General features: G+C 32.8%; 2 protein-coding genes across 2 annotated transcripts in view; one reads left to right on the forward strand and one right to left on the reverse strand.

The window, feature by feature from the left end:
* Positions 1–1977: 1977 nt before the first annotated feature.
* HELRODRAFT_166789 (hypothetical protein) lies at positions 1978–6130 on the forward strand (the record flags this gene model as incomplete). Its single annotated transcript, XM_009012000.1, has 5 exons — positions 1978–2380; positions 2510–2998; positions 3100–3347; positions 3603–3738; positions 6102–6130. 5 exons carry the CDS (start codon positions 1978–1980, stop codon positions 6128–6130), a joined length of 1305 nt encoding a protein of 434 aa, XP_009010248.1.
* Positions 6131–8129: 1999 nt separating this feature from the next.
* The window catches only part of HELRODRAFT_71395 (hypothetical protein), a gene marked incomplete at both ends in the record, with an annotated part of 67201 nt that continues 51682 nt past the window's right edge, over positions 8130–23648 (reverse strand). Inside the window, 4 exons of the mRNA XM_009012001.1 lie at positions 8130–8378; positions 13954–14032; positions 14774–14899; positions 14983–15116. Of these exons, the coding sequence (XP_009010249.1) occupies positions 8130–8378; positions 13954–14032; positions 14774–14899; positions 14983–15116 (588 nt within the window). The remainder of the gene's footprint in view (positions 8379–13953; positions 14033–14773; positions 14900–14982; positions 15117–23648) is intronic.

Raw genomic sequence — 23648 nt, forward strand, 5'->3', positions numbered from 1 at the left:
TAGGCTTCGTCCATCTTCTTATATTGGAATGACTACCACAAAACTGACACGCCGTTTAACCTGCCATTTGAACATCGGAGCTCCAAATCAACACTACCATGACTGCCACAACCAGCAATTATCCCGCAAAAAATTAGAAGATAATAATAAAATATTAATGAAAGACACTAATTTTAACAGACTACAAATTTTAGAATCCCTATTTATTAATATTTATAAACCTAATTTGAACAAACAAATTTATTCCAATTTTATTTTACCTTCATCACGAAATGTTTAATTTATTATTATTATTATTATTAACATAATATTGCACATATAATATATTTTATTATGTTATATTACAAAATAATTGTTTATTATACTTAATTTAACTACTTACGTTATTTAACTTTAATCGTTACGTTACTTTCGCGCTCAACTCTTATTACGTCATCTCACAGTTTATTGTTATGTTTTATTTGAATTAATATTAAATTGCCTGAAGATGAATTATAAAATTCGAAACGTCGCTTAATAAATAATTATATAATGAATATTGGTGTTCTTATTTTTAATTTAAATTATAATTATAAAAAACTAATAAGAAAAATAGAAAATCTTAATAAAAAATTAAATAACAATAATATAAGCATCGCGTTTAATGAAATATATATATATATATATATATATATATATATATTGTTACAAAAACAGTTGTTAGGATTGTAAACGGTAGTGTAAAAATTATCAACAAAAATGATAAATTTAAACTTAGGATTTATTACAATAAAACCTCATCCCTTACTTAGTTACAAACTCAACAATGTGGAAAATGCGGTGATAGTTCCTTCTAACTGTATATACCTGCTTGAGCACACACAAACACACACACTAAATCACACACACACATATGTATATATATATCTATATATATATATATATATATGCAGTAATTTTTGAAATCTATCGAATTTCTAGCGTTGGATAGGTTTTTATTTACATTTTTCATTATTTTTAACCAATTTCTTGTGTCATTATTTATTTTATAATGTTAGAATAATATACCATTTTCCAATTCATTCTCGAGTGTATAGGACCTATTTTGATTTTTCAATCATCTTCAGCACTTGTTGCAGTTTATATATGGAATTTGTAAACTCCAGCCTTTGTTAAACTGCAACAAATACGGGGTTATATAAATTCTTTACCCAAATTGAGGTGTCATGACCAATAGGTAAAACAACATCCGTTGTTACAAGGTTTAAAAATCCATTCAGTCGCAAGAGGTATTATTTGTAAACGATTACTCGCTATAGGCTAGACGTACGTTTCGTCCATCACGAAACGCGTCAGTAGCCTGTCCAATAAAGTTTAAGATAACAAAACTCAATTATTGTAACCAAGAAACGCAAATTGAGATATCGCGATATATATGTATGTATATATATATATATATATATATATATATATATATATAATCAGATGAAGTCTACGTCGACAACTCATTCCAGAATATCTTGTTCGGAAATCAACAATTGATGCAATTTACATCCTTTGGCAACAACAAGAAAAGTACCTCGCAAAGCATCAACAACTATCACACATTTTTGTAGACCTTGAAAAAGCATTTGATCGAGTTCCCCGTGAAGCAATCAGGTGGAGGTGGAGTCTACGTCGACAACTATTTCCAGAATATCTTGTTCGACTTGTGAAGGAAATGTATACGAATACTAAGACTCTCGTCAGCACAACGGTTGGAAATACAGATGCATTTGACATCGGCGTTGGAGTTCACCAAGGCTCGATTCTCAGTCCACTGTTATTTATAACTTTGATGGAAGAAATCACAAAGCATTATTTGGGGTCTCGTGGCCGAGTGGTTAGCGTGTCCGTCTACCACTCCCACGACCGGGTTCAAACTCTGCAGTTTCTGCAGGTTCATCCGGGTAGCCGACCCCCGGTCAACCCAGCCGTCCATCCTTTCGAGGTTGGTAAATGAGTAGACAACGTAAGTTGTCGCATGCTGGCCGGCGAGATGGCTCAGTGGTTCAAATGCTCGCTGAGTTAAACATCTCAATGGCTATCATATACTCAGCGTATATGATGCGGTGCTTGCGCGTGCACATAAATACATGTGTACGCCGTGTGAAAAGGATAAACAGCCTTTGTGGCGAAGATGACAGCTTCATTTCGGAATTAAAGACCACGGAAGATTTCGGATTGAAGCTTTGTGAAGAGTGTCTTCAATGCAGCAAAGATAAACTGCACCAGCTTATTATAAAGGAAAAACCAGGAAATCTAGATTCAAATTTAGCAACAAATGCTGAGTTGTCAACCCAGACTCAAGTTATAATCTCTAAACTGAAGTCCTTGGATGATGCCATTGGCCTACAAAATAGTAATTTCAATGAATTTAAGATGAAGATGGATAATTTTTCATACTCTTCCATGAAGATTCTGGAGGAGAATGAAAAAGTTGCCAAGACAAGAGTTGAACAGAGTGAGCAGGAATAAAAAAAATATTCAGATGCGGTTAAAGGAAAAGTTGATAAGTTGTCATTAGATGTCAAACAGGTACAAAAAACAATTGTTGATACCTCATCTAAAATTGAATTTCTAAATGACAGAGAAAAGAGGAGAAATAATGTGATCCTATATAATTTGCAAGAAAAAGGGGTTAACCCGAAAGAGGTTGTTAAAAATTTATTGAAAGAAATATCAGAGATTGATTTAGAAACAGAGGGAATTGAAATTTCTAGACTGGGCAAAAAAATGGAAGATGATAAAAAATCTAGACCAGTTTCGATTCAGTTTGCAAACATAAATACCAAAAATTTGCTGCTTGCAAATTGTTACAAACTCAAAAAATCAGCAATTTTTAACAATGTAATCGTCAATCATGATCTTTCCAAGGAAGAAAGAAGTAACAACAGAAAACTTTTGGAAGAAAAAAGGAAAGAAATAAGTGCCAAAGAGGACATAACAAAATGGTCATTCAGGCTCAAAGGAAAACCAGGTGATTTTTATGTGGTTGCTGTTAGAAAGCAAAATTTAGAGATACAAAAAATTTAAGACAGACAAATTTGAAACATATAAGAATTATGATGTCCAATGTAGATACTTTGTCTAATAAGTTTGAAGATTTACAATCCTTGTTGGGAAGTTTAAAATGCCTTAATGGAGGTGAATCCCAAAATTTTAAAAATAATAGAGTTTTGTCTGAATACAATTTGCAGGGGTACTCAAGTTTGGCATCTGGGTTTTCTGATGTTGTTAGGAGGGGACTTTTGCTGTTTTTCAAAAAGTCTTTGTTGGTTTCAGAAGTTGGTATGGTCTCGGAATTCAAAAAATATATGACAGTGAAGGTTTGCATTTTTGGTAGATTTTTAAATATTCTGTTTGTATACAGAAGCCCCACATACAGTGTTGAAAATAACATTTACCTATTAACACTGATTAATGATGGTCTAGCATTGCCAGGTGATTTTTTAATGTTTGGGGATTTCAATTTACCTGAAATAGACTGGGATACGTACAGTTGCAGTGGAGGTGAAGAGAAATTTGAAAACAAATTTTTAGATATCCTTGAAAATAAATTTTTGTTACAACACATTAACCAGCCAACAAGATTTAGATTTGGTCAGTCTGCAAATATATTGGATTTAGTGATTTCATCACAAGATTTTGTTAAAAACGTGAAATTTTATTCACCTCTTGGAAGCAGTGATCACGCTGTGGTTGAATTTATGATTGCTGGTTTTGAACGTTTAACAGATATGAACTTGAAAAAGTTTTGCTTCGATCTAGGTGATTACAATGGTTTGAAGTCGGCTCTGTTACCATCAGTGATTGATGTGTTTACAGAGGATAGAAATGTCGAGGATGACTGGAAGATTTTTAAAGATAAACTGAGTTGTGGTACAAATGAATTTGTTCCAAAGAAAAGAAGAAACGTTGATTTCAAATTTAAAATGACCAATGATTTAAAAGTTTTGATATAGCAAAAGCATGTAATTTGGAGGTTGATTTATAGATATAGAGAAGATAAAATTCAAGAATTCCGAACAATCAGAGACAAAATTAAAAAACATACAAAGTTGATGAAATTGCAGTCGCAAGAAAAAATTGCCCGTGCATATAAAACCAATCCTAAACTGTTTTGGAATCACGTGAAAAAAGTAACCAGATGTGATGAGGTTGCTAGTCCATTGACTGAGGATGGAAGGGTGATAACTGATTCTAAGATGAAAGCTGATGTATTTGCTAACTTCTTCTACTCTGTGTACAGAGGGGATACTTCTTTTGATGATAATGATACTTTTTTTTTATTTTGACTCCACTGATGTATTTATTTTCCCCAATGGCTGATTTGCTTATTGACGAAAGCATGGTATTATCAAAACTTGAAAAGCTAAGTACAAGCAAATCAGCAGGTCCGGATGATATACACCCACGAGTTCTATGGGAATTAAGGAAGTCAATCTGCTCCCATTTAAGTAGACTATTCCATTGTTCAGTTGATGAAGGCATTGTGCTGCAGGATTGGAAGCTTAGTCATGTCGTTCCTCTTCATAAAAAAGGCCGTAAGGATCTGGCTCAAAATTATCGTCCGATCGCATTAACTTCAATTTGTTGCAAGATTCTGGAATCTATGATAAAAGATCACATTATGAATTATTTCATGGAAAATGATTTATTTTCCAATGGCCAGTTTAGATTTATACCAGGTCGTTCAGCAGTCTTGCAACTTTTGAGGTTTTTGGAGATCATTACTGAGGGATTGGATCATGGTTATGAGGTTGATGCGGTTTATATGGATCTTGAAAAAGCGTTTGACAAGGTTTCACACAGCCGGTTACTATTCAAGCTCAAACAGTACGGTATTAACAACAAGCTACTAAATTGGATTCAGAACTATATCAGTGGTAGGTCGTTTCAAGTAAAGCTTGATGGTACTTTATCGGATCACAGACCGGTTTTAAGTGGAGTTCCCCAAGGTGGGGTTCTGAGTCCGCTATTGTTTCTAGTTTATATAAACAATTTATCCTCTGTTTGTGACAATGTTTTGCTATTTGCAGACGACTCAAAAATTTTCAAGGTAATAAAAAGTGACGAAGATAAAATCATCTTTTCTCAGGATATTATAAAAATGGTTGATTGGATTAGTAAATGGAAGTTAAATATAAATGTCAATAAATGCCAAATGTTAAGGTTTGGTTGCAACAATTCAGGTACACCATTCACTATTGTAGACTGCAACGGACTGCCCTTTCGTTTGCCAGAGGTTGATGAGATATCAGACCTCGGAGTGATCTTTGATGCCAAGCTTAAGTTCAAAAGCCAAATCTTGAAAATTGTTCATAAAGCTAACTCCATGTTGGGGATTGTTGGTAGAAACTTCAAGAATTTATCAGAAGGAGCTTTTGTCTTGTCGTATAAGTCGTTGGTGAGGTCTCAGTTGGAATATGGTGTTCAAGCATGGAAACCTTACAAAATTGGTTTAATTTTAGAAATTGAAAAAATCCAAAAAAGAGCAACACGTTTGGTTAATTCCTGTAGGTTTCTTCCTTATATTGACAGATTAAAGAAACTTAAGCTGCCTTCACTCGCGTACCATCGTCGCAGAGCGGATCTCATTTTGCTGTTCAGAATGTTACATGGTGAGGTTTCTGTCAAGGCTAGTCCAACGCTACTATTTTCGTCCGACGATCGTACGAGAAGACACAACTGGAAACTGACTACAGGACCATGTCATAAAGATTGTCGTAAATTTTCCTTCTCATACCGTGTGGTAGATGACTGGAACAGGCATCCTTTTGGATTCATTTTTTGGTGACTCCATATTTGATTGGCGTTTGAATTCATAATTGTTCCTTTTACACTATATACATTCAATAGTTATCATCTTTTACACTTTAATTAATTATGTGTGTTTTATTTTGTTGTGTTGACTTGTGTATTATTATTTATATATATAGATAAGTTTATTATGTACATTACCTATTTTATTTATTTATGGTTTATATTTTCGAATTTCTATATTTTTGTTTGGCAAGGGGTTCTGCCCGTGCTGTTTTGAATAATAATAATAATAGTAAAAATAATATCAATGGATGAAGATATGAAGAACATAATAAAAGATATATAGATAATATATATCTGTAATATTGTAAGTGGTTCTGCGTATGTCAGAGCTGCAATAATAAAGACCAATGAAAAAAAAAGCCGATACACACTGGTAACATTTGGAATCTGATATATGCTGATGATATTGTTTTAATTGCCACGTCTGAGCCGAATGCAGCACAGATGTTTGAAGATTGGAACACCAGACTAGCCGATCATGGATTCAAAGTCAACATCAGCAAAACCAAAGCAATGAACACTGGTGTAACCATTCAATCAACAGCTACTGGACGATGGCCCTGTTGAGTTTGTAAAGCTGGTGTAGGTAACAATTCAATCAAGTGTCAGCAGTGTAACCAGTGGTGTCACAAACGTTGTTCAAAAATAATTGGTAATTTATCTAAAGTGTCCAATTTTGTTTGTCCCGCTTGCATCAATCCACAACAATTTTTTTGAAATAGCAATGATTTTGAAGCCATTAAGGTATCGTCGTATCGTCGCCACATCGTTTCAATATCTAGGAGATGTTCTGGATTGTATTGGAACAGCTGAAGCTGCCGTTCTAGCACGCATACGTGCAGCCTGAAATAAATGGCATCTCCTTGCCTTTATATTGATGCGGCGTGACATCACACTACCACTACGATCAAGATTTTATAAATCTTTGATACGTAGGATGTTGTTATATGGTGCAGAAACATGGCCAATGACAACCAAACTGGAACAACAAATTCACCGAACCGATATGAAAATGCTCCGATGGATGCAACGAATTAGTCTGAAGAACAACATCAAATCTACCAAAATTCTGCGTCGTGCTGGTTTAGATGATATAAAAGACGAATGCCGGCAACACCGTCTGCGGTGGTTTGGTCATGTCATAACATCTCTTGCAGATTTTGCAGTACCTGTCACACGTCCCAAAGGCCGTCCAAAGAAGTCCTGGTCGCAAACAATCGAGCAGGATATGAAAGCTCTAAATTTAAATGAAATGGATACAACTGATCGCCTAATTTGGCGCAAAAAATTAATGGCAAAGAAAACAACGTCCTACCTCGGGAGAACTGGGTCTCTGGACACTTAACAATGATTGATTGATATATATATACATATAATGTTTTAAAAATTAAATTACTCATGTTTTCATTATCTTCCATGTTTATTATATAAGGGACATAAAATTGTAGCAATGACATTAACAACAGTTTTGAAGACAACTACAACACACTTTCGCGGTGAAACTAACTAATTCCAACTGAAAACCATTTACGTTATTTAACATTTTAAATATTAAAACCTGGGTATTAAAAAATAGAAAAATTCAACTTATCAACAATATACAAGTAAGAAAATACATTTCATGTAAAATGTCCCGGCTTCAAATGTTTTATGTACAATGCATAGATCAATATTAGCACGGCAGAACGATGTTTGTTTTAGTGTTGTGTCATCTACCACTTGGCCATCAACTTTTCTTTTATATTTAGTGCATTCACCAGCACAAAGTTCAGAAAATTGAATTAAAATGGCTGCTATTGCCAATTAATCAATTTAAAAGAGTTACAGAAGAATAATAACATTTATCAGCAATTGAGTTGATTATTCAAATGTTAAAATTATATAAATATTTGCTCAAATTGTTTACTGAAATCTAAAACCAAATAAAACGCTTATTATATAGAAGTTTTAAGAACATGTTAAACGTTAATTCAGTAATTAATTTTTTTAGTTGTAAATTTTTCTATTTTATTAAATATTTTGTCTGGCATTCACTTCCAATTTTTCAATTTGCGAAACTTCATTAAAACAAAGATTGATGCTATTCAAAAATTTTCATAAAAATTTCAACTAGTTGGCACAAATACACATACAAAAAAACGCACACAAATAAATAAATAAACATATATATATATATATATATTTATATATATATATATATATATATAGATATATATAACATTTTTGTGGAAACCTAAAATCTCTAATAAACGTAAAACGTATGGACAAAATTGAAGTTTGATTTATTTCAAAATTATATTTCCAACGTCATGTCTGCTTTCATTAGCAGATGGCTTAGATTGAGATTTACGAATAAAATGTGTTAATAACTCGATTGGCAGAGGAAATATGATAGTGGAATTCTTCTCAGCAGATATGGTGTTCAACGTTTGAAGGTATCTGAGTTGAAGTGCTGTGGAAGATTTATTGATAACATCAGATGCCTCCTTCAGTGAGTGAGCTGCTTGGTTCTCACCTTCCGCTGCGATTACCTGAACGAATTTTGATGATAACATAATAATAATAATGAAATTAATTTAATGAATTCATGGAATAAGTTACATACCTTTGTGTAGTTTAATAATAATAGGTATTTAATTAATAAATAATTAATAATAAAAAAATTAAATGATTAAAAGTATTAAATTATTAACTTACTAACAATTAAAGCACATTTAATCTGTTTAAATATTTTCACATTATTTGTCGCATAATTGAATTAATAAATAATGTTGCACTATGGACGTTAAGCAAAAACGTTTGTGAAAAACGGTTTGCTAGGTAAATGTGGCAATAGCAAAATGTCTTCCCAGCAATAAGCAATTTACTTTTCGCTAGATCACTGTTTAAGAAACCGTTGTTTTTATTATTGTTGTTATTTTGATTATTAATATTATTATAAAATTGGATTATTATAAAATTGAATTATTAAAAATATATATCGATGTTGGTGCGATTATTTTTTAAAACATTTATTTGTCAAACTATCGTGCCAAACAGAATATAAAAACAAAAATAAAAAATACGACGAATGGAATGGAAGTACAAACAAATGGCAATAACTTCTGCTTATAATGTGATAAATAACATTTGAAGTATGTTGTTAGCTGGATGTATTTTTTATACTTTGCAGTTTTGAAGAAATTTGAAATACGTTCTTAATGAAAATTTATGTGAAGTAAATTATTAAATTAAGTCCTTTATTTAAAGATTCAACAAAATTACCAAAAAAAACTTACCTATATCTCAGAAAATTTTTCTGATCGTGCGTATCTGAGGTTATATCTCAAATTGAAATAATTATAAAAAAATATTAATTATCTCGTTACAAATAAAATAATTTCCTGTTATCCAGGTAGCCAGCGGGTTAGCAGATTTTTTTCAATTTTAAACTTTTTTTCAGAAAAAAGATTGGCTGTTTACATGCGGCAAAAAACGTAGTTCATAACAATATAACAATCAAAATCAATCAATCACCACAATCAAAAACAGCATACATTGTTAACAAACATACATACATTTATTTAAACAAATTGTGATATGGCAGAGCAAAGTGTAGGTGTTAGGCAAGGCTGTGTTTTTTCTCCAGACCTGTACAGTACATTCTCTATAGTGAGATCATCATTAGAAAAATAGAAGATCTACCTGAAATATCCATTGGAGGCGTGAAAATTAACAATGTAAGATATACTGATGATACAGCTCTTATAGCAGATTCATTAGAAAAACTGCAAACAATTGTTTCCAAACTGGTTTTTGAAAGTGAAAAGAGAGGCTTGCTAATTAACATCAACAAAACAGAGTGCTTGGTTATCAGTAAAAGTAAAACCACCCCGATCAGCTTCAAAATCATTAATGGAAAAATGATTAACGATGCTGAGATGTAGTTTTTGAGAAGAATTCTGAAAATTACTTGTACTTCAAATACTTCGAACGAGGATGTATTAAAACAGTCCAGTATGAAAAGAGGAAATAACTACAGATAATTAGTCCGACGGGGGAGTCAAAGTTTTTTAGTCACATCATGTGCAAGAAAAGAATGAAAAATCTAACAACTGCTGGAAAGATTGCAAGGGAAAGAAATCGCGGTCAAAAACGAATAACATTTGTGAAGTCCTTGCGTCAATTGTTGAATATCACCCCATTTCAACTCTTATAACGAGTTAAAGATCTGGTTTCGTGTAGGTCGATGGTCGTTAATGGCGTGAAAGGATAAGGCACGAGAAAAAAGAAGAACTGTAAAACAAAAATTTATAGTTAAAATCGAATTAAACTAGTAAAAAATTAAAATGAAATTTTAAACAATTTAAAGTTAAATGTTAAAATGAATCAATGTAAAATATCACTGAAAAGTGGAGTTAAATATATAAATAAACGAAATTTAAAAATATTAATTTAATGTAGAAAATAATATCAATCAATAAATCAATCAATCTTCGTTTAGCGTCCAAAGACCCAGTTTCCCGAGGTAGTACGTCGTTTTCTTTGCCATCATCTATTTGCGCCAAATTAGACGATCATTGGTATCCATTTCATTTAAATTTAGAGCATTCATGTCTTGCTCGATTGTTTGCGACCAGGACTTCTTTGGACGGCCTTTGGGACGTGTGCCAGGTACTTCAACATCTGCAAGAGAAGTTATGGCACTGTTTCCACTTCGTTTGACATAACCAAACCACCGCAGACGGTGTTGCCGGCATTCGTCCTTTATATCATCTAAACCAGCACGAATTTTGGTAGATTTGATGTGGTCCTTCGGAATAATTCGTTGCATTCATCGGAGCATTTTCATGTCGGTTCGTTGAAGTTGTTATTCCAGTTTGGTTGTCATTGGCCATGTTTCTGCACCATATAACAATACCGGACGTATAGATTTATAAAATCTTGATCGTAGTGGTAGTGTGATGTCACGCCGCATCAATATAGAGGCAAAGAGATGTCATTTATTCCAGGCTGCACGTATGCGTGCTCGAACGGCAGCTTCAGCTGTTCCAGTGCAATTTAGAACATCCCCTAGATATTGAACCGATGTGACTCTCTACCTTAATGGCTTCAAAAACATTGCTATTTCGAATTTGTTGTTGTAGATTGATGCAAGCAGGACAAACAAAAATGGACACTTTAGATAAAGTACCAATTATTTTTGAACAACGTTTGTGACACTACTGGTTACACTGCTGACACTTGATTGAATTGTTACCTACACCAGCTTTACAAACTCAACAGGGCCATTGTCCAGTAGCTATGGATTAGATGGGTTCACCAGTGTTCATTGCTTTGGTTTTGCTGATGTTGACTTTGAATCCATGATCGGCGAGTCTTGTGTTCCAATCTTCAAACATCTGTGCTGCATTCTGCTCAGACGTGGCTGTTAAAACAATATCATCAGCATATATTAGATTTCGAATGTCACCAGTTCGTATCGGTTTTGTGATTTCTTCCATCACAGTTATAAATAACAGTGGACTGATAATTGAGCCTTGGTGAACTCCAACGCCGATGTCAAATGCATCTGTGTTTCAAACCGTTGTGTCTTAGTATTCGTATATATTTCCATCACAAGTCGAACAAGATATTCTGGAATGAGTTGTCGACGTAGACTCCACCTGATTGCTTCACGGGAAACTCGATCAAATGCTTTTTTAAATGTCTACAAAAATGTGTGATAGTTGTTGATGCTTTGTGAGGTACTTCTCTTGCAGTTGCCGAAGGATGTGAATTGCATCAATTGTTGATTTCCCCGCTACGAAACCAAATTGATAATTTCCGATTGTGATGCACGACGTAAATCTTCTCTCAATGATTTTCTTGACAATTTTCAGGGAGTGTTCTAACAGACGTATACCCCGATATGATGAACAGTTCAATGGATCACCTTTGTATAGCGGAACTTTCATGCTATAGTTCCATTCAGTCGGCATTGAGCAATTTCTTCACACTTCACGGCAAAATTGTAGTAACGTTTGGATACCTGCAGTACCAGATGCTTTGATAATGTCATTTGTGAGTCCAGAGGGCCCTGCTGTCTTTCCATCCTTCATAACTTTCCAAGCATCAGTAAGCTCCTCTACAGTGATGTCTGGAATCGGACCTTCGATGGGTGGAGCGTCAAAGTTGACATTGATGGGATTTGTTTCATTTAACAGACGGTTGAAGTATTCTCTCCACTGTAGCTTGATCTCATCTTGTTCAAGAACCATCTCATTTTTGTCGGTTTTGGAACATGAGGCACCAACTATGTCCTTTTTCGTACGCTTTACTTATTTTGCTATACGATACAGAAATTTCATTTGTTGACCTTTGCTTTTAGTGAGCCACTCTCTGCATTGATCCGTCCAAGCCAGTGCGACTTGACGTCTTGCATAGTTGTCCTTCCCACGGAAAATTTTATGGTCATCAACAGTCTTTGATTATTGCAATTGCTTGTATGCAGCTTTCTTTTCAGCTATTGCATTTTGTACACTGTCATTCCACCACCAAGTGTCTTGTTCATGCTGACGTTTTGTTCCAGTTTTCCCAAAAACTGTAGTTGCAGCGTTTATCAAAACTGTTTTGTATGTACTCCAATCTGTACTGTCTTGCGATTGGTGGTCTAACTGTGTTGCGACAATCTGTTGAAATTTTTCTCAATGAATATTGCTTTTCAGCTTCCACGTTTTGATTTTCCAAGGCATTTGTTTAGACTTATGTTTTGACAGTTCGACAACCAGGTCTGCCACAAGGAGTCTATGTTGGGCGACACATGAATCGCCAGATATAACTTTGATATTTTTGAATAGCCTTCGGTGTTGTTGCTTGACAGCGAAGAAATCAATTTGCGTGGCTGATGGTCCACTTTCGTATGTTATGAGATGTTCCGACCTCTTTCTAAAATATGTGTTCAGTAAACAAAACCCATGATTTCCGCAAGCTCAAGGATGCGGTTGCCATCTTCATTCCGTTCTTCATAGCCAAAACCGCCATGTACGTTGTCAAAACCATCTGTTTTCTCTCCAACGTGGCCATTGAGATCGCCTCCAATCAGGATTGTTTCAGATTTTGGTATTGTTGAGATGGTGTCAGAGAACGCAGCCCAGAAGTCATTTTTCATCTCTTCTGATTCGCCTGTCTGTGGTGCGTATGCAGAAAAAATAATCATTGTTTGCTTTTCTAGGCGAAGCTTGATTCACATGAGACGTGAATTAATCCTTTTAATATCCAGTACTTCTTGGGCTAGCCGTTCTCTGAAAAAAATTCCAACACCCTTTTTGGCCGTCTTTTGACCATTCCAGAATAGTTTATATTTTTCTTTGTCTGAGTTGACATGACAAACACCATTCGATTTCCATCGGGTCTCCTGAAGGCAGCAGATGTCAATTCTTCTACGCTCGAGCATTTCTGCAATTTCCATGCTGTGGCCAGTCAGTGATCCAACATTGAGCGTTCCAAATCTAAGTACCATAGAGGGGCCAAACTGAATTTTCCTGCAACATCCCTCCGCTATTGCATACTCCCCAGGGATTCTTGGCACCCCTTGATCACTTAAGGCCTGCTGGGGACTAGGGGCCGTTGTTTTACTTTGTGGTGGCATAGGAATAATTTGGGGAAAAGTTTTTACTTCCAGACACCCATTCTGACGACAACCACCAGTTATAAGCAGAGGGCCTAGCCTTTTGCTCAAAAGCACGCAAGACAGCGTGGATGCAGTTTTATGTCATACCCAGGACCAATAGAAAATAACATAGTAGAATAAATTAATAAAATTAACTGAGGAAAGATTGATTAGTTTAAGTTCACGATTTGCTGATAAAAAAATGTTTTTAGCTGTTTTTTAACTATAAATTGGAGCATTTTGGCCGCGTGTGGACAGTCAGGTGGCTATACAGGCCCTTTTTTCTTGAAATAAAGAAATAAATGAAGGTAAATATATAAATAAAACGCAGATAATATTTTTTTCTGCCTTGAATATTAAAATATTAATTTAATTAATAAATTAATTTTAAAAGTTATTCAAAACATTGTTAAGTGTTTTCGAACATAAAATGAAGTAGTTATTTATAATAAAGTTGCTGAATTTCAAAAATTTACTTTTGCTTTTGCTTCTCTTGTTGCTTCTGCTTCGGCGGCCATTGCTCGTTGAAGTTGTATAGGCAATCTGACGTCTTTGCTGTAAAATATCAAGTCATTTTTGGGTCTTGAACTACAATGGCATTTTGTTTTAATAATTTTAAAAACTAAATTACACATTTTATCGTAATAAATTGCAGAATGCTTAAATAGCAACGTAATGCGGACTGCCAGTACTTAAACTTATTAGGACGACTCTTATTAACCCGGACTGAATTAGTGCTTATATGACGCAGCAGTTAAAAATAAAGATAAAACTTTATTTTATTACATCATCTAAGTAAACTAATAAAAAGTAAGTTGAGCTCTTATTTTCGAAGTTTCAAAGCAAAAATTTTTGACAATTTACAAAACTAGATATGATTCAAGGAAGGCGCTGAAATTAAAAACACTTTTAGGTAGGATATATACAAAAAGTGAGATACCAAAAATCATGTGGCTTTTATATTCAAACGGATATGGATAAAAAATTTCAAGCACATTGGTTAAAAAAGAAAGAATAAATTACGATACGATTTGTAAAATGTAGAAAATTTTGGTTTCTTTGATTTTTTAAATACCTTTTTTAAAGGAGTCTCTAAAGTGACAATTTGATATTTTTAAGTGTTCATTATTCAATCTTTCGTTCTACCGAATCAAGTTTAGGTTATAATTGTAATCGTTTTAATTGACTTCAAATTTGCTTTGTTGCATTTTGTGATGAAAAATAGCTAAGTTTATTGCATAGTAAAATAATACAACTAATCAAAAATAAATTTTAGTTATTTAAAAGTAAATTTACATTTCAACTCTTTCAACCATGATGCCCCAATGTTCTGTTGCATCGTCTAGAGTTTCTTGCATTGAGCTTGAAATAGCTTCTCTTTCAGACAGAATTTCTGATAAGTTTTTCGTGCCAAGAACATTTCTATAGTATATAAAAACGCGATGTAACGGTCAAATTTTAAATTAGATACCTTTTGTGTTCAACAAAAAAACATGAAATAGAACCTCAAAGTTGTTTGAGCTAAAAGTCTTGTAGAATGATGAGCGTTTTCCACATTGGCTACACTAACTGTTGCGTTGGAAACTCTGTAATATACAACTGCATCAACGCTTACCGTTACACTGTCTTTCGTCAAAACCTAAACAACATGCATCATAAGATATGTTCTGCTCGAGTCAATAAATAATTAATAATCTTTGAAATTTAAAATATTTTAATGAAAAGGATTTATTAAATTTGCAACGATGTTGTGCAGATAACAAAAAATTGTAGTCATTAATCAAACAGATTCAATCTATTAAAATTAATTCATATCTGTTATCTAACAGGGTTTGCAGTGTTTTCAAATTATAATATCAATAGTGCAATCGAATTGTATGGGTTTTTTATATTATGTATCATATATATCATAGATAATGTTGACGTTTGTAGTGGCAGTGATTTACATTGCCATCATATGTACCTATGACATACAACTTTTGTTTCTAAGCCAAAAAATGTAGCAATAACTAACAATAACTAACAGACTTTATCTCAACATTACTATGAATGAGTAATTGCAGTCTTTTGTAAGTTAAATTGTAGTAAGATTAGCTAATGCAACGTAGTTTTGCCCTTCGTAAATAGGTCTCATATGTTCTAGACGCGGCGGTACCTACTTTGATTTATGCTTAATCAATATTTGATCTTAGATCTAATTGTAAGGACATCGAAAATAAATAGCTGACAGAGTGATATATAAACTATCTAGAAAGATATTGTTTATCTAATGGAAACAGAAGTTTTTTGAGACTTTTAACATTGCTTTTGAAATAAAATTGCTTTAGTTTTATCCAATTACATTTGAAAGGCACTGCTTGTCAATTTAAAAACGTCATAAAAAAACAACATAAAAGTTTAAGAATCAGTACTTAACAGTTCTTCTGAGTCATAGATAGTTTTCAGGTATTAAAAAGTTTATGTGTTTAATGAACAGATTTAAATTATCAAACAATTTGTAATATTGTAATTTTTTTTATTTTCATTATAGAGGACCAAATAAGTTTAAAATAAACTTGTGGAGAGGCCACCCTTAACTAAGTCATTAACAAACATAAAGGTTCAAAGGTTAAAAAATTAAGAAACTCAATTTCAGCGTTCAAATGCATTCAAATACTATATCGAAATTTTATAAAAATGTTAACTCGAATGAAATACATTCAGATAATACTTCTGAACCAGTCAAATAATCATAATAATAACGGACAGACAAAAACACACACGCACCACACATACGCACGCACAACACACACTCACACATCCATTCATATTTAAACAACAGCTATATATTAATGTATATAAATCGTTAGATGGTGGTGTCGGGGTGAAGTAAGTAAAGCTGAGATCGCAACCTTTTTTTGAAGAGTTGCTTGTTTGTTATGTTATGAATGGCATGAGGCACAAATAATTTCCAAATTTTAGGACCAGTTGTTTTTAAACTTGTAGAGATGAGTTTAAGGCGAGTTTTTACTGAGTAAAATATAGTAGTGTGTCTAGTTTTGAGAGTTTGAACAGATTCACTGAGTGTAAAAAAGTTAGAACAAAATGAGGGAAGTAAATTATTTAAGAATTTGATAACAAAAATAGCTGTAAAATAAATGTATAAACAATTAATCGACAAAATATTATGTTTACTAAAAAAAGAGTTAGTGGGAGAGAAAGGGTTCAAGTTGAAGATTAAGCGTATAGCTCTTTTTTGTGACAATATCATACAGTGAAGATGGGTTTTTGGTGAGTTACCCCAAATGGTTATGCAGTACAAAATATATATATATATATATATATATATATATATATTTAGGAACGAGGTTTTCATTAAAACATATTTTGTTAAATTTATTTGCCCATTTTGCATTTATCAACTTTTTTATTATGGACTCAACACAGCGTAGTTTTTGACATTCATATTTATTGTGAAATTGTGACATATTAGAAGCTGACAACGTTGTTTCGGCTAAGTAGCCATCATCAGAGCCTAAAACCAATGAAATATAAGAAATTTAATTAAAATAAATGAGAATTAAACGAATTATGTAAATTATTTAGCGGATATGATAGTTAAGATATTAAAAATAAAATTGGAATAGAAAGTGAAGTTAAAATGGTACCTTGCGAAGGATGAAACCTAAAAGATAAGTTTAATACTAAAACATAAAATTAAATAAAAGTTACTAATTAATAAAAGGTAAAATAAATGAAAATAAAACTGGAAAGTTGGAAGAATAAGAAATAAACAATACGTGTGTGATGAATGTGGTGTAATCACTAGTATAAAATATTATGCAACGCTAAGTATATTCTACACACATATATATATATATAACGGATAAATTATTCCACAAGGAAATACCCGGAATATATATATATATATATATATATATATATATATATATATATATATATATTGCCCCTTTGACGGCTGTGCACGTCAACATGACTCATATATCGGGATTACTACTACCTCACTGACTAGAAGGCTTACGATGCATAAACAGAGTGGTGCTATCAAATCTCATTTGGACTCAACACACTCAATCACAATTAGCCGTGAAATCCTCGACAGCAACACCAAAGTAATATACCAGAACAGCAACTACACGCATCTTAAAATTGCAGAAGCAGTCCTAATCAACATCAATAAACCAAAAATAAATATACAACAAAAAATGACAACCTCACTTCCAACCCGGTGCTTAACCAACAACGAAAACAAAGAAGTAATAAAAACTAGCATCGTAAATAGTGACAAAGAAGAATATGATGCTATCGATGAAGAAAAGAAGACCAAAGAAGATGACCAGCCAATTAAGAAACCTGACACCTAATTCGCATCAAAGTTCAATTTTACAACACCAAAGTTAATTTTTACAACGTCAAAGTTAATCTTGACAAAGCCAATATTTCTCTATATATACAACAAGGAGCACTGACGATGATTCATTCGGAATCGAAATATGGCCTTATTTGCAGCATGAATTCGAAAAATAAGTTTATTTTGAATTTTAATAAACTAAACGTTCACCAAAAAACTTTAGTGAGAAAAATCGAAAAAACGAACTACAAACATATTAACGCCAAACATTCGGTACAATTTATAGAAAATTGTAAAAATTATGGTCTATTACCAATATATATATATATATATATATATATATATATATATATATATATATATATATATATATGCTCTTGACTTGCATTTGCGAATGATTGATGAAATTTCTTTGTATGTTGTGGGGTCAACATAGCATGGAAATGATGGATCCGGCAGATCGTGGATCCAATTTGGCAGACGGAACTTTTTGGTGTGCTGATTATTTAAAATATTCTTGAAGAATTTTTTACATTTTGTAACGTTGAACAAAAGTAGCGAACTATTTGATTGGTTAAACAGCTTTTTACAAATAGGCCAAAATTTTTGTTGCAATTGATTGGTAATAACTGAGTTCTTCCTATATTTTTACGCTTTCAACGCCAATAGCTTTGATCTTATTTTTTTACTAAGCGCTTTGATTTGCAAGTCATAGTTGTGATTGTTTTGGCCCAGGACTTTGAGTTGTTTCAGCTCCTTCTTTAATTTGTTGATTGGCTTGTTCAGGTCAACAGAGGAAATAGTTTTTGTTTCCAATGCCATAGTTTGAAGCAAAGTAGTCGTATAATAGTGATCGAAGACTGTTGGTAAAGTTGTCGATGTTGTTGACATTGGGTAGATTTGCCCTCTGCGAATGGAAGTACGCGTTTGCCTCCGCCCATTGTTTCGCAGTTTTGGGCAGTTTTAAACCAGGAAGTGGTGTATCTACCTTGTCAGTATTTGGTGTTATTGAGAGTGGGACAAGTGACTGCCGCTGTGGAGAATGTAACTCCGAGTTAGAACCATCATCTGGGTCGTTTGTTGTACTATCCGAATTTGAAATTTTTTTAAATATTTTGCACGCACGTTGGTGCATCCGTAGACCCTTTTTGCCTTTACAGCTTCTACCATAACAACAAACATTTGAGTTATTGTCGATATTAATTGGATTATTATTATTATTTGTGTTATTAACTAAAATATTTGAAGATATATTAATATTATCCTTTGGAGATAAACGTGTGCAAATGTTATCGTTGACTAACGTAGCTTTTATTAACATTTATAAAGTCTTTAAAACAATATGAACATTTACTTGCGTTAACTGTTAATATAAAGTTTAAAATCAAAAATAAAATAATTAAATATTTAAAATTAAAACTATTTAAGAAATTATAGGCCATAATTTAACGCCACTTTAGAACCAACTTTCAAACTATTAAACTTTATAAAAACAGATTAAAATATACAAAAACAGTGAGTAAACAGAAATCTGCCAACTCTCATGTTTCAACATACAATAATTATAATAATAATAATAATAGTAATGGTAATAGTAGTAAGTTGGAGGATCCAGATTATCGGCATATGATGGATCGGAGAAAGGAGGAATCCAGATAGGAAGAAAACGAAATAATGTGCGATCACTAGATTTTAAAAAAACTGTAGGGATCAAACATTCATTTATTAACTATCACATATATTAATTATTAAAAATCATTGCAATTTTCAATGTTACCTAATCTATGCTAATTTTTATGTCTTTGCTTCTCTCTCGATTTCTTTCCTTTTTTTCCTGAGAGCTTGTAAACGAAACGATTGGAGATTCACTTGGGAATAAAGATAATATTTCATTACGCCTGAATTGTGTTTGTTTTATTTATTTAAACTCACAACAAGGTTGTCTTGTTAGTAGCATATGTTCGTACCAAAAATTGGTGACCCCGAAGTGATCTGAACGAAAATCCCACGTGATTTTGAACGAAAATCCGACGTAAAAAGAAATACGAAGATCCACGTGGTAAGATCAAAAAGAAAACAATGTTCCAACCAAATGATGACCCGATCGCCATATTACCTCTTTTCAAGAAAACAGCGTCAACAGATTGGTTCGAGAATTCCGAAATGCAATTTCAGTTGCGAAACGTGATGTGTAAAACAACAAGATTCTATCACGTAATAATTTCCCTGCCGTTGGATATAGTCTCAAATTTGTCGTTAAAAGTGCAAAGAGGAACAGATTACGACGCTCTAAAAGCAGAGTTATTATCAACGTTCAAACAAACAAAACCAGAGCAATTCCAAGAAAAAGAATTTTTTTAAATAAACTTGAATCTGATGAATGAAAACAAAATTGAAGAGAGGCAGCCACCAGAAAAGTCCAATAAAATAAAAGTTGTCCTGAGCAAGAACAAGAAAGATGAAAATGACATCCAACAATCACAACAGCAAAATGCTGAGCAGAATGTTACCATCCCATCAGCAAATTCACCCATGAACAATTCTCTCCTTCCAGTTCTCTCTCTTCCTTCTCCTGTTCAACAGCAGCAGCAGCAAGATCATCACAGAAAGAAAAAAGCAGAGCATAGTTCATCGTCCTCACATACATCTCATTCTAGAAATCGTTTGCAGCTGGACAGAAGGTTGCATAAGAGGCCAGAACAAAATTTGAACCAGCAACAAAAACGGCAACCGCGTTTTCAGCAACAACGCCATCATCAACATCTCATGAAACAAGATAAATGTCAACCACATTATCAGCGACAAAAGCAACACCATTACGAGAAACAAGTCAAACGCCAGCGATATCAGTACCAACAACCACATCTTCAAAGAAGAGTGAAAAAATTAAATTCAAATCAAAAAACAAACATTTTTCCATTTGAATGGCTCCGTCTCTTGCGGGGGAATATTGTGAAAATGAAATATCTCCAGCAATAGCAATAACAGGAACCAACTTATTATTACCAAGTCGATTTTTATTCCCAGATTCAAATGAAGATATAACATCTAGCCAAATCAAACAACTAGCAAAAGAAATGTTTAAACTTAATGACTACCTAACAACTAACAATCAACATCACTCTACCCCAAAAGCTTTCGTACCAAATGACCTTTCAAACAGTAGTCACGTATGGTTAAGAGTAGATCGAGTACGTCGTCCGCTGGAAGCACCATATACAGGCCCTTTCAAACCAAAACTAGAATAAACAACAAGAATAGTTCGACAACGAACAACAAACTTTCTACAACAGATTCAATAAAACCAACAACATCAATCTACTGAAATACCAGAAACAGCAACAACAACACCAGGCGCAACAACAACACAATAAACAAGACCGACGTCAACCTCATCCGAACCAACAACCCAACACTCCAGAAAAGGGAGGCGAATAACATTCAACAAACGAAATGAATATTTTTATTTTTAAACGGCTTCGCCTTTTGTGGGGGAGTATTGTAGGGATCAAACATTCATTTATTAACTATCTCATATATTAATTATTAAAAATCATTGCAATTTTCAATGTTACCTAATCTATGCTAATTTTTATGTCTTTGCTTCTCTCGATTTCTTTCCTTTTTTTCCTGAGAGCTTGTAAACGAAACGGTTTGAGATTCACGTGGGAATAAAGATAATATTTCATTACGCCTGAATTGTGTTTGTTTTATTTATTTTAACTCACAACAAGGTTGTCTTGTTAGTAGCATAAGTTCGTACTAACAAAACCATTGAAGTAATTGGTGGTAGTTTCAACGTTGAAAGGTGGAGATTGAGAGGAAGATTTAAAAAAAGATGTTGTTGCATGTTTTCCTGAAATTTTTTTTAGTTCTGTTGAAATATTGTTGACGTAGTTGTTTTTTGTACTGTTTTGTTTTTAACATTGCCCTTAATTTTTACTCAATGCACTTAATTCTTTGTTGAGTTGTTTGTTGGTTCGAGCTAGGACCTCTAAGTTTTTTAATTTCATTTTCAGTCCCCTAAAATCATGGTAGTTGACTTCGTTGTGAGTTGTTTTTGATTTCAACGTAACCCAATTGGCCGCGAAGTAAGGGTATATCGTCTCTTGAAACTTGGCAGCAAAGCTGTCGATATCTGAGATATCTAGGGGTTTGAGTTAAGTTCTATTTGGAAAATGCGTTAGCTTCGGACCAGTGTATTGAATATTTGGACACTTTTATTCCTGGTAGGGGCTGTGAAATAGCTGCAGTTGATGAGATAAGAAAAACAACTGCACTTGTAAACCAGAATCGATAATGGATCATAGCCATCTAATATATTTGTTCAAATGTAATATTGGTGAGTGTGGACACTATAATAATGAATGTATTGGCATGACAAAGACCAAGTTATCGAGAAGACTCACGTACAAACACGTACTCACGTACGCACAAACTGGTGCTAAAAAGAATCACATGAAAGAGAAACACAAAACTAAAATTACTAGACAACTCTTGGACCACAATGTTGAAATCTTTCATTACAATAACAACTATTATAATTTACGACTAACCGAGTCAATATTCATAAAACAAAGACATCCGATAATAAATATTCAACAACGGGCAATTGGAATTCTTCCACCAATAAATTTAGAATCAGAGGAATCATCGATAATAAAAACACGTAAAGGTGTTATATTTATTGATAATAAAACCACGTAAAAGTGTTATATTTTACGATGTTAAAAATTGTAAAACCAAGTATTTACTTTATGCAAACAAGGAATCAACAAAGTAGAGTAGAGGCACAGTGTTTATATATTTGAGCAACTGGGCATAAACACAACATAGTAATTTGATCACCGATGATAGTCTAGGAATACCGAAAAAAAGCTTTTCTGTTCTATCACACTCAAAATAAACAAAAAGTTTGGTTTTGAACTGAAGAAACTTGAAAATAATTCACGATCAACCATTATAAAAATCGAAAAGTTAAATTTGAAGTTAACTAACGTCGTAAAATCTAAAGTTAAATTGGAATAATTGATTTTCTGACAGTCTGGCAGACTTCATCCAATATATATATATATATATATATATATATATGTTGGATGAATATTCTATTTTCTATTTCTTATAATTTATATTATTAATTTTAAAATATAGGTTGTTATTCATTTATTTATTCATTTTAATATCTAATATTCTATTTTCTATTTCTTATAATTTATATTATTAACTCCTCATTTGGTTTTACAATCTAGGCTCCGACGATGGCATTAGCCGAAACGGCCGTCAGCCAAACTTCACAGTTTAATAAAGTTGAAACAAAACAGCTTCGTGTTGCTGAAATTTTATTTAAAAAACTTACTGCAAAATGGGTGTAATCTTCAACCGTACATGTTTATCTGAGAACCTCATACCAAATTATATATATATATATATATATATATATAAATATAAGTTTGCTTCCGAATAACCTGATTTATTAATTTAAAATAGAAAATCCAAATGAGTGAATAAAGAACATAAATAAAATTAATTGAAACAATATGAAATATTACAGAAATTATAAATGAATAACCAACCTAAAATAGAAAAATTAAATTCCAGGATCGTTTACAAAGCCAACAATAATAAAATATAACCATGTGCAATAATAAAATATAACCACGTGTTATTTGCATTTATATATAAGATGATACCAAAGTAGTGAAACCTAATTTACAAGCACAGAATAGAAATACATAGATAATTATATGAAATGTAATTTACATCTCTCTCCCTCAAGTCACTTTTTGAGGTACATAAAGTGACAATTTATTAATGTGAAAA

Source organism: Helobdella robusta (genome assembly GCF_000326865.2).
Source record: "Helobdella robusta unplaced genomic scaffold HELROscaffold_10, whole genome shotgun sequence".
NCBI classification, from domain to species: domain Eukaryota; kingdom Metazoa; phylum Annelida; class Clitellata; order Rhynchobdellida; family Glossiphoniidae; genus Helobdella; species Helobdella robusta.